Genomic DNA, 13317 nt, shown 5'->3' on the forward strand with positions numbered 1-13317 from the left:
AAAATAAGTTTATACTAAGCCTTTCTAAAAGTAAAAAGCAATCAAACATAATTTAGAGATAAGATTGCTGAGAATGGCATAAAGAAGACACAAAAATAAGAAATACACAGGTAAGAAAATAAGTGGAGTCAGGTTCTTGCCACAAAAATGGAGGCGTTCAGATTCTAGGCTCTTTTGCTATTAAGACTTCTTCTAATATGTCTGGTTGAGAAGATGAGTTTTTTTTAAATTTTCAGGCTAAAAAAGCTATTTAGTTTGCTCTGCAAACACAATACTCACCACCACTACCAAAACCTGCCATTTTGCAAATGTTATTTTTTCCCAGTTATTTTAATTGATAAACACAAGAAAAAAGGATTGTTGCTGGGGGGCGGGGGGGGAGGGGGAGTGCTTCACCAGCTCTTTCAGATATAGTCATACCTCAAATAGTTCAAAGCTTACGTCTGTCTACAGCAAACACATAATGGAAGTCTTTAAGACGCAGTTTTAATACATTATTTCATTCACACAAGATAAAATGGGCTTCAAGTTCCAAATTTTCAAAATAAAAAACATGTAACTAACATTTTTCACCATGTATGTGAAAGTCCTGTATTCATGCTTACATAGTCAAGTGATTGTGCCAACTACTCCTTCAGCAACTAATTAAGTAATATTTTTATAATAAAAAAATATAATCCAATTGTACTTTATTCAGGTTTCAAGTTAAACACATCATTAGAATAGTTATTCCATTCCCAAAAGTGATATGATTTGCTAAAGGGGGAAAAAATGGTTCTGTAATTTATCTGGTATAATCCATTTGTCCCGCAGACCCTTTATCTAAGTTCCTCAACCTGCTGCTGTATTCGTATGGACAGATCACTGCATCTGAAAAGAGCTCTAATCACATCCCTACTGTTTTGTGGGGTGAATACAAAGATGCAGTTGCAGAATCAAAGTCTTAAAAACTATCTGCTCTGCAAAGATTACTTGTTCCTACAGCATAGATTTCAGAGAAAACTATTAAATTCCAGTAGTGAGTGGGGAGAAGTAGAAAGAAATATAGTTTCCTTTCCTGCCAATCAAGTAAAATGTTAAGGGTATTAGACTATGGGTATTAATATCTCAACATCCCATTAAGTAGTCACTAAACATAAGAGCATGTAAAGATTTACAGTAACAATACTGTTGGGTGGCTTTTCAACGAATTATTTAGCTTCTGAATGCAATTTTTTCCCTCTGTTTTGGTGCTGATAATTGAAAACATGGGTGGCCTCCAAGTTGGATGACTTAAATGCATTTATCTTTCTAGAGTACACACAGAAAATTAACATATTAGAATGAGAATTCAGTCTCCTTTGACTCCATCCCACTGGGGCTCTTGTACATTTCAGAGGAGGAATGCGGAACACCATGTGCAGCCTGGGGTCAGTGGGAAGTCTGTTGACTACAGGCAGGCGTGCCAGCTTTGAAATGTACAAAAATCCCCAGCAGGGGCTCTTGTGCATTTCAAAGCGTAAGCACACTTATGGAGCTGACCCCAGGCTCCATGTTGTACTGCCGATTTGAAATGCCACGCAGAATCTGGGTTCAGCTGGGGACTTCCCAGCTGATCCCAGGCTTCACACCGCATTTCAGCAAAGCTCAGGATCATCTGGGGACTGTCCAGATGACCGTGGGTTCTGTGCAACATTTTCCCAGAACCCGGGATCAGCTAGCACTCCACAGCTGATCCTGGGTTCTGCAGAAATGCTGCACAGAGCCCAGGATCAGCTGGGGAGCCCCCAGCTGATACTGGGCTGCAGGAAGCCCTGGTGTTTTGAAACACCACCTTGGTATTTCAAAGGGGCAACTCTGCACAGCTGAGCTGAGATCAGCTGTGAGGCACTGACCTTTGAAGTACTCCCTCTTCCCTTTGCTGCCTCAATCTGAGAGACACTGCAAGGGGGGGGGTCAACTATATGATAAGCATTTGCTTATTGGATAGTCAACTAGTCTTTAACATCTTTACTGTCTACCTCTGAATATACGGAATTGTCATGGTAAATTTAAAAATATAAATCTTAAATTCAGAGTGCAGCAAGTTAGTACAATATAACTATGTTCTCAGAAAGAATTTGGCTAAAAGGATGCTACCCAAGTCAACCTGCTCAGTTGAATTAATTTTGAGATTATTTTACTGCATACGGTTAATGAGTATTAAATTAAGATGATTATCTTCAGAAGAGAGCTCCCATATGCCAAGTGCAAGTTATTCTTCCTTTCTTTTGCCAAATATATGACAATAATGACCATATTGCACCTTCAAGTGGGTGAATATTGTTCAGCTTGCCAGGAGAGAGGCAATAGCAATTTATGAGGTGGGGAAGTGAGTCTCAGAAGCTGTGGTGATAACTCATCTGCAGGAACTAGAAGGAGCTGGTTGTTCTAAAGCATGTGTTCCCAAACTGGGGGGCGTGAAGAAACTCCAGTGGGGGCACGAGATGACCCCAACCTCCATCCCTCCCCCCCAGTCAATTCTCCCCGCTAAATTTTGCTGCTATTTTTGTTTTTCGGCCCCGGTCAGTTCCTTTTTATTTTTTCCCCCTCAAGTTTTGCTGCTGGGGGAAGGGAGGGTCTGAGGGTTTCTCAAAAATCAAAAAAGGGGTGTGATGCCAAAAAGTTTGGGAACCACTGTTCCAAAGGATCAAGCCTGGCAAGAGAATTCCTTTTTCCGCAGTCCAGCTGGAGCAGCATCTATTCTCCCTCCCTTTGAGGTACAAAAGCTACCAGGTTTGGTGAGGACCTGCTATGGTCATTGCTCTAACTACTGCTTTTTAGGCGGTTGGAAAGGAATTTTCCCCTCAGTACCAGATTGGCCTAGGTGAAAGGGATTTTTTTGGGGGGGGGAGGAGAAGAGAGAAGGGGTCTTCCCCACAGCAAGTTCAGGGAGGTCTTTGCTATCATGAGTAAGGAAAGATGTTAGGTTATGATGTCACAACTAATTTTGTAAGAGTGATGTGAATATCCAGTGCAAGTACTCCATAGGCAAGGCATGCGGGGATCAGATAAATGGCTTAGAAAAATAATGTAAAATGGAGCTCGGAGGAGGTTAAGATCTGCCTGGGAGACCTAGATAGAAAAAGGGGAGGAGGGCTGGTGAAAGCTTCCCACAAGTAAATATTGAATGAACATGGACTACACTGTTCACTTCTATCGGTCAGGTCGTTCCAGACACCTAATAATAAAGTTATTATCAGATTAAAACAATATCAAGTGTCTCCTGATCTTTTCGTATCGCTGGACAATGAGGCTAGCAGAAGATTTTAAAATACACCTGTTGAGCATTCTAACTCTGGAAGAAACATTTTAGCTTTATTTTTAAAAAACTCATACCAAGTTTTTAAATCTAGACTTCTCTCATACCTCATTCAATTACATGAATACCTCTAACTAATTAATTTGTTTTTTAAAACAAAAACATTTCCCAATTCAAGATAATTTTGAATTACTTGGTTTTTACTGCAACATTAGAGTACCTTTTTAAAAGATACAAACCAAATGCTTTATTGTATCTACTCTGCTTCAATCAGATGTTAAATAAGGTGACAAGTTCTACAATTCTATAGCAGTTATGATTTTTAAGAAATCATAACTAATTTTTCACTTCACTGATCAACTGCTGTATCCCAAAGAGGAAGATGGAGGAAGCAGAAGCAAGTGGAAGAGACAGATACAACAGAACAGAGAGAGAAGACAACAAAGACAATGAGAGAAATTCAGAAAAAGTTATATAGTTTCTGCACTTCTCATAATTGTTCATGTTACAGTATGTACAGAAAATTAAAGGCTTTTGAATAAATATTTTGGTATCCCACAAACTAACATCCTCCCCATAAAAATAATTTGGAAACACAACATGCACATTTTTTATTGTTGGCATTCTGATAACTTTTACTCCTACCCTGCCAAAAATCATAGCAGTTTAAAGCTGCTTGCAGGCCTGGGATTCTGAACTTAAACAATGTGAAAGGTTATTTTTTTTTTAAATAAAAAAGGAAAATATTCAGGGTCAGGGTGAAAGTTCTATTACTCTGACTCACAGATAAGCAAACCCTTTTAGCTCTATGCCCGTAACTTGTAAGTGGTTGAAATGTTTTCAGAGAAACAGTGAAATAAATAACTGCACCATCAGTTTGACTAAGTCAGCAGCAGCATGCGTGAAGAACGAAGGAAAAATTATACCTTATGTTCTGTGGAAATGGTTTATTTAAGCCACAAGTATTCATTTTGACTTAGAGTGCCTTAATCTTTTCAAACATCAATCTGAATAACATGTTGAAAGAAAAAGAAATAAAAATGCTTAGACTTCTTGGATTTCTATGGGGGGGTGGCTTTTTTTTTTTTTTTTTTTTTTTTTAAGTACAAACAATTTGGTAAAAAAAATTTAAACTATTTTAGTGTTTGCAAAAAGTTTGGTGAAAAATTTCTTTCTGCTCTAAAATGCAAGTAGCACTAGGAGAATAGTGTTTCTCCATCACCTTCCATCTTTAATAATGTGTTCTGAGACTACAAAGTAACAATTTAATCCTACAAGTATTGTTTGCAGCCACAAAACATCAGTTGAACAAGATTGGCCAATTTTCTCTTGCATATTTCATCTTCAGAAGTGAATAGGTGATATGTTTAAGCTGGGCAGCTTTTACATTTATTGTATTATGGAAAATATAAACTTACTCGCACAACAGAATTCCATTTTCTAAAGCTGCTCGAAAGTCTTTGGTTCCAAAGCTTTTCCCAGTGGCAGCCTATAAAGCAAATAATTGGGTGTTAATTTGTGTTTTAAAAATAATAATAAAAAGAACACAGTGCTAGCAACAGACTGAGAAGTAGGACTCAGGACTTCAGTCAGAAATTTATATCCATACAATTCTCTCAAAGAATTGTATGAGTAAAAGCTTAACCATCAAAAGGACTGCAAGTTTGTTCTTCATGCCTTGTATGAAGGGTTTAAGTTTAACGTATCAGTAAATTCCATCTCCTTTAGCATGAACCAATTACTTACTACACAGTGGGAATTTTCTAATGTAAACCATTACTATGAAGTGTGTAAAAGCATAGTAAATTAGACCGAAAAACCTAAACAATTTCCATATTTCTCAGCTAAACTTTTCTAAAACCATGAAATACAATATAATGCACAATTTTCTAGAGAAGAGGGTTTTCCAGGTATATTTGTAAAAGAGAAGGTAATGCTTGCAAACAACTTTTAACTTAATCTATCCAGCTTTACTAACTATACTCTAACACCTAGTTTTAGGTTGAAGAGTGATGTGGGTTTGTTTTTTTTAAATAAAAATGGGGAAAAGGAAGTTAAGATAATTAAACGGGAAATGGAACTGAAGGGAAAAAAAAGCTTTTTAAGGACCAGATCCTGCAATGATAAATACATGCGTTGGTCCATTTCTTCAATTCATTGTTCCGAAATAATCAAATGAGAATTTCAATTAAATTTTTTTTTTAAAAAAATAAAGTTCAAATTTTGCATTTTGTTTGAACTCCATTATGTAATTTTTGTTTCCAAACCAGCTATGGAGACAAACCTGATTATCAGTTATAACAACAAATAAATTATGAAGCTCTTCCTGTTTGTTTAGGAGGGAATCATGCATAATGCCAGAATTTCACGAGGCAGAAAAATGGATAGATAAGAAACTTCCAAACCATGAGAATTCAGAAAACAAATCTTGAAAGAAAAATAGTAAAACTGGGGGTTGTTTTAGATAATTTGGTTAATGTGTATGATTACATAGTCTCCCTCCCCACCCCTAGGCTGCTGCCTATATCAGAGGCAGCAGTGTGGGATGCAGGCAGGAGCAGGTGCACACAGGTATCCGGCGGTAGGCAGCTCTGCAGGAGCTGGTACACGAGAGCCGCATGCCCCTCACCTCCATGTAACCACTGAATTTTTAAATGGTTACACAATTACATAATTAAATGCATTTTAACATCCCTACTCCTGATGTCTCATTTGTGAACATTCATGCATCAGGCTTTATACATTTATAAATTTACATATCCATTGCCATATTTACTTAGGTCTTGGCACCTTTCTTATATGTTGCTTTCAAGGTACCTGTATTCAAAGTTCCAACTGCTGATATAAGCTGTGCATCAATACCACATTGATACATTTTCCAGTGTTTTTACTAAGTTAATGTGGTCATCCTCTTGGTTACCCATAGTGAAAATCCCCTGGAAGTCCACTATCTCAAGCATAAACTGTTATTTTGAACTTAAAAAATGAGTTAAAGCATTTATTATTCAAGGTCAAGCTGCTTATGCTAACTGACATCTCTTATGCTATAATACTTTTAACTACATGGAACCTTAAGCTTACTTTCAAGACTTCCTTCATATTATTAACTGCACATTTACCTACATTACTTAGCATTTCAGCTATACTGGTTTGACTCAACTATATTTAAAAAAAAAGCAATTTCATGAACAGTATATGAAATATGATTTTTTTCATAGTGTGACCTGTGACACAGGTCAATAGATTGCATAACTGGGGAAAAAAACCTACACTACAGTGACAGCTTAATACAAGAAAAATGTATTTTGATATTATGGCGGCAATCTGAAAAATTATCTTAAGTAATGCTATATCTTGATCTTGACATTGCATGCCCTGTTATATATGGAATCAAACTAACTGAAAGGTCAATAAAAAGCAAGTGGTTTAATCACTTGTATTACTCATGACCATCTCTGTTCACCAATATCTTATTTGTTACATGTCACAGCATCTTCAGATGTTAAGGGTAAGATTTATAACTGTTTGTCATATGTTCTGATCCTTATTCCTTAGCAAGCTATATAGGATAGGATAAATTCATCTATTGAGCATAACTTATTTGGGGACATTACCAGACATTTAGACCATATGCATATTATCTGATCCACCCAAAACCAAAGGAAATATTTGTTCTTCTCTTCATTAACACTCCCTGTTTTCCCTGGTGAGTATATACACAAATTGTTTTCCCTGGTGAGTATATATTACAGTATCATTTCAGCATTTTGGAAAGGGGCAAGTGGAAAGGATCTCAACATAGGGTTCCTCTTTATAGGAAGAACTGCAAAATATATTAATTTGATTTTTGGAGGAAGGTGTTCTCTCATGAATACTTTACATACCTTGGCAATTACTGAGGCCAGGCAGGCAAATTTTCAAACCAGACCTTAATTTACATATCATTTTAAAATACTTATGTAAAAGTCTCATATTCAGAAGTTAATTTTATTAAACAGCTGAAAAATGTCTAGGACTTATCAAATCATTGCAACAAGCATTTTTGGTTAGTCAAAACTGACCAGCCACTTTCTCTGAGCCAGAAGCAGATACTATTGAAAGCCATGGATCAAGTGAACAAGGTATGCAATGTATAACACAGAATAATACATCAGGAATCAGTCTTGACACAGAAATTGTCCAGGGCAAGGTTCTTTGGTCTGTGTTATGAAAATCCAAGTTAGATGTTTTACCATAGTCCTTTCTTGTGTTAAAAGAAGCGAGCATTACCATGCATGCATTTTTCAGCATGAATGGCAACAAACAACAGGGTTCATGTCATATTTGTGTATTTGCAGAAATATGAACAGTTTCATTTCCCTAAAGAGATTACAATCCAACTAGCCATAGATACCCAGTGAGCACAATAAACAGACTGAAGGAGAACAAAACAAAACCTTTGAGGCACGATAAGCAGATCTCAAAACATATCAGTTGCTTAATCCTTGCCAAATTTCTGTATTTACAGGCACTCTGACAGGATACTTCTATGCTGCATGCCACACTGGCTGCAGAGTAGCTATGCATAGCTACGTGAAAGCAGGCTGCATCCACAAACAACGTGTACACATGTCAGTGAAAGGGTTTGGCAGAGGAGAGGCAGCTGGGAAAGTTTAGCAGAGAGAGCTCCAGCCAAAAGGAGATGGCAGAGCCCTTCACTGCTACCAAAAATCTTGCCCTGCAGCAGAGAGCTGCCCAAGCCTTTTCTCTCTGCTTCCTCCCTGTCAGTGTTTCCCCCCAGGGTGATTTTTTTTCCTATGAAAGGGAAAAAAGGCTTCAGCAGAGCAGGGAGGCAGTGAGATACGAGACTACTAAAAATAGTGTGAAGACGTAGGCACAGCTTGGGAGAGCAAAGAGCATGTAAGGTACATACTCTCATACATCCATATCCTTCAGACACATCTTTATGCCACCTGCGTAAGACATGCCTCACCAGCTACATATTTATATCCATATTAAGGGGCCAAATGGGTATGTACTCTACCCTCTATCAAAACAAGCATGCAACGCAGTTGCACCCACAGAAAAGTTTTCAAGAGGGACTTGAAGGATGATGACAAAAATCAGATTTGAGAATACTTAGGGGGAGCTCTTCCCATGCATGAGAGATAGGGCTGCCAACTTTCTAGTTGCATAAAATGGAACACCCTTGCCCCACCCCTGCACCAAGTCCCTGTCCCTTGTGAGGTCCTGCCCCCTCCCCCACTCAGTCACTTGCTCTCACTCACTTTCACTGGCCTGAGGTGTGGGAAAGGGGTGAGGGTTTCAGCCTAGGGTACAGGCTCTAGGATAGGGCCAGTGATGAGATATTTGGGGTGCAGGAGGGAATTCAAGGATGGAGCCACGTCGTTCGGAGTGTAAACGCCAGTCAAAAACCAGATGCCTGGCAACCCCAATAAGCAACAGCATGGGAAAAAGCATAGAAATGCTTCTTGGCAAAAACATCAACAGGTAGTCAAAATTAGCATCATTTGAGGAAAGAAAATAGATCTCAAATGCATGCAGAAAAACAGGTTTACCACAGTGCCTGCTGATGGAGTTGCTGACAGGTCTAGAGCTGAATTAATCAGCACACATCCATCAGATTAGTACAGGTGGGGCAATTTGTGCTGACAGTGCTGATTGGGAATCCATAACAGCTAATAGAGTTTGTGGGATCAAGGGAGAGCATTCCAAATCTCAGCAGGCTGAAATGGTGCAGCAATTAATATTGGTGGTTCAATTATGTACAAATCAATTTCACAAAAAATTCTTGTCATTTTTCTATGCTCTGTATCAACCACCGATGAACTTGCATTCTGGGTCTATTTAATTAAAGTTTTAATTTATTTTGAAAAAAAATCTTCAAATTTTCCTCCTGAACCACCAGTTCACCAATTCAGCCCACTTTCTACTGTATTTCGACTGCAGCACTGCAGTGAGGTTAGTTCCTGGGGTCAGCACTAACCGGGACAGCTTAGTCCTAGCTTGCAGTGGCTCTGGGAGCTAATCCCACTGTGGCTTTGCCTCTTCCCCCAACAGCACCACGGAGACCGTACTAGGGAAACCAGCATTTAAACTGGCTCCTCCCAGCACTGGCTGCCCACCCCCCCCCCGGCTGCCTCTGTATCAGAGACAGTGGGGGCTGGGAATGTGAGTAGTCAACTAGTTAATTATTCTATTACTCTTTTACATCCCTAGTCCAGACCCTGCAAACCCAGCTCATACCCTACTTTTTAGCTAGATCCTGCACCCCCACCTTCACCCATTTTGTCATCATGTGCGGTTGGCTAGTGATCCGTGGAAATGTCTGCATTAAGTGGGGTAGGTCACAGGCCAAAGAGTCTGAGGACCATTGCACTAAAGGATAGAGACCTGCAAATACACAGATATTTGTGGGTTCCACATCCACGCATGTGGATCCACAGTTTATGCGCTATAGCAGAGAAATTCAACCCACTTGAAGAATACATACTACACCAACTGGTTTCCCAGAAACAGAAGCTACTTGATAAATTAGGGTGTGGCTCAAGACATTCCATTTTCATTATTTATTGTAGCTTAATATTTTACTTAAGTACTCTTTCATTTAGTGTAGCCAAAAGGAATATTGACATTCAACATAATCACAGTACATAAATGCACAAGCTCTGTCCTTTCAAATTATAATTTGAAAAGCTTCCAATAATCCTGTAAGTACAAATATATTCAGACCTGCCATTTTCACAACTTCATTCTCACTCTTAGCCAATGCACTCAAACACCTTGAACAAAAGTTGGAATAAGGTTAAGAATTGCTCCTGCACATGTCTTTGAGAGTCTATAGAAAACATTTCAGTACTGCATCATCTGTAATTCATAGACAGCATTTTACCACACAACATTTTTTCACTGGAAGTGTTGTTTTTATACTATTTTAGTATCTCATCTCAGCACTAGAAACACACAATTCTTGGCTACAACATTGTTTAGGAATGGCAACATCTTTTAATACACAAAGTATTAAGATTGTTCATTTCCCAAGCTGCATTTTCTCTGCTAATGATCATTGTGTGAAATGATCTTCAAAAATTATAGTTTACTATGGATGGGGTAATATAGATCTGCCATTGTATGTTTACAAGGTTCAATTTCCTAGCTACAGCCCTACCCACTATTGTTCAACTTACTAAAGTGACTCATAATAGGGTAGAGTTTCACCATGAATAGTAGTAATTACATGGTACATCTATTTATAGAATGAAACAAGTTTGTAAACTCATAACAAAATCTGAAGTCACTAAATTCTGTCCCATGGCCATAACTCACTTTCTATCAGTTCAAGATATTAGTGGGATGCTGACCATTTGAAATCTACCATTGTTCTTAGCCATGTTGATCCCAGAATAGGAGAGAGACAAGGTGAGTGAGGTAATGTCTTTTACTAAACCAAACTTCTGTTGGCGAAAGAGATGAAAAACAGCTCCACAGATTTCTAGTCAGTTCACACAATGAACTGAAAGTAATTTCAGATACTGCAATTGCCTAAGTACTAGGGTTGCCAGATGGTTTCAACAAAAATACCAGAAACACTTGACAGTACATCATAATCTACATTACATCTTATTTAGAAAATACTATACATTAATATTCTCAATTTTCTCAATTTGTTTCCCAAACCAAAAGCTCAAATACTGGACTGTCCAGTTCAAAACCGAACACCTGGCAACCCTACCAAGTCCCCTTGACTCTTTGGGGGGTTTTGTTGTCACTTCAGCAAAATGGTCTTGAAAAAAAAAACTTCTCACATATTGCTTTGTGAAAGACAAATATGGGAATTATAACCTAGAAAACACTGACTGCACTTCTGTTACTGTTGGTTTCATAATAGGAAAAAATAAAATATTGAATTACATTTCCAGTTTTAGTAAGATTAGGTTACTTGTAACACTAATACATATCAAGATTATAGGCAGCACCGTGTTTTTTAAATTTGTGTCTAAGGATATGACTACACACCACATCTCACACTGGCATGCAGGATATGTTTAGCTAGATGCCACATTAAAAAGCAGGCCATCTAGCTAAACATATCCTGCATGCCAGTGAGAGATGTGGTGGAGCAACACAAGTTAATGCAAGGATCTGACAGAGTGAGGCATTGAGAAGCTGCTGGAGCCTTTTGCTGCTGCCTGCCTCCACCAGAGCTTCTGTCCATGGCAAAAATCTTTACATATAGCAAGGAAAACCTCTGGCACTGCTTTCCGTTGCCTATTTCCATGAAGTGGGGGGGGGGGGGGGCAGGGGGAAGACTCCAACAGCGGGAGAGAGCTACGGGAGACCACACTACTAAAAACAGCTTTGTAGATAGGGAGGTACTGCTTAGGCAGGTACAGCACATTGTAGGCACATACCCACAGGAGTCAGTGTGTCTCTTTACTCTCGTAAGCAGTGTTGCACTGTCCACACTACTATTTATACTGCTGAAAGGACTATGCAGTTAGACATACCTTAAGATGGTAGGGTATTCACCCAAGAGCTCTGAAGGAACTCAAACATGAACTTGCAGTACTATTAATTGTGGTATGGAACTCATCACTTAAACAAGCCTCTCTACCAGATGACTGCAGGGGAAGTAATACAATGCCAATTTTTTAAATAGCTCCAGATGAGAGTCTGTCAATTACAGGCCTGTAATCCTAATGTCAGCACTAGACAAACTGTTTGAAATCACACTACAGAGAGAATTATCAGATGCACAGATGAACACGATTTGTTGTGAAAGAGTAAAGGGAAATGAGGTCTCACTGATCTATTAGAACCCTTGAGCGTTTAAAAAGCATGTGGATAAGGGTATTTCAGATAATGCAGTGTGCTTGGACTTTCAGAAAGTTTTACAAGGTCTCTCACCAAAATATGCTGATCATGGATCAGTAATTGGTTATAGATAGAAAACAAAAAGGTAGGAATGGTCAGTTTTGACGTTGGAAGAGATACATAGCAGATTCCTCCTGAATCTGTGCTATCCTCCCACCTATTCATTAATAATATAGAAAAGATGATAAACAATGGAGAAAGCATGTTCTCACAAGCTACTGAATTAAGGTATGTCTACACTACAGCGTTGTTTCTAAATAATGCTTCTACACACAAAATTCATTTCAAAATAGCATTTTGCTATTTTGAAATAGCATGTCCACACTGAGTGGACGCTGAATTCCATTTAAGGCCGGCCGGAACCAGGTCCAGCAGGGCATCAGGTCAGGAGCGTCTATGTGTGGCTGCTGCCAGAGGCTGAGGCCTGTGCTTAAAGGGACTCCCCCTGGCCAGCCAGTTCTCAGCTTTCCCTGCTTGCTTGCCTACCTCAATGAGGGATAGCAAAGCATTTTGTCTCTGCATGCTCTGGTTGCCCTCACTTGGGATACCACAGCACTCTGCAACATGGAGCCAGAGCTGCTCTGGGCTCTCTGGTGCTTCTCATGGACGTGTTGCTACGAGCCTGGCTGAACTTTCTGCAGGCTTCCATCCAGGAGGTCCATTGGGGTTGTCAGTATCCAGGAGGCCCTGCGGGAGAGCTTGCACCCCGAGGAGCACTAAGAGCCTCCCTGGTGTGCCCACTGGGGGCTTGTGCCTCATTCCTCCCTCACATCCTTCCACTTACCCCTCCCTAACGTCCCTTCCTGATATAAAATAAAATACATGTATTTTCGTGAACACAAACTCCCTTTATTTATCAAAACTTGGGGGGGAAAGGGGAGAATGAAACTCTGGTGAGAGTGGGGAAAGGAGAAGAGAGGGTGGGAGTGGGGAGGGGGAAACCTGGAAGGGAGAAGCAAGGGGAAGAAGGGACAGCGGAAGCTCAGGGCTCAGTGATGGGGGGCGGGTCTCACCGGACCAACTTGATTTTCATGCAAACCTGCTCCTGGGTTCGCATGCGGCTTTTGGTGGCCAGGCTGGCAGCTATCCTGCCGTAGACGGCCACGTTCCTCCATCTAGTGCAGATATCATGGACATTGGGGGCATCCCCTCCCAAACCAGAA

The 13317-nt window shown here is 39.6% G+C and overlaps 1 protein-coding gene across 16 annotated transcripts in view; it reads right to left on the minus strand.

The window, feature by feature from the left end:
• The window catches only part of LMO7 (LIM domain 7), a 176377-nt gene that overhangs the window by 126679 nt on the left and 36381 nt on the right, over nt 1-13317 (minus strand). For all 16 annotated transcript variants that reach the window (XM_075918868.1, XM_075918867.1, XM_075918869.1 and 13 more), the window contains one exon: nt 4699-4769. In XM_075918868.1, the coding sequence (XP_075774983.1) occupies nt 4699-4769 (71 nt within the window). The remainder of the gene's footprint in view (nt 1-4698; nt 4770-13317) is intronic.

Source organism: Pelodiscus sinensis, chromosome 1, assembly GCF_049634645.1.
Source record: "Pelodiscus sinensis isolate JC-2024 chromosome 1, ASM4963464v1, whole genome shotgun sequence".
NCBI classification, from domain to species: Eukaryota; Metazoa; Chordata; order Testudines; family Trionychidae; genus Pelodiscus; species Pelodiscus sinensis.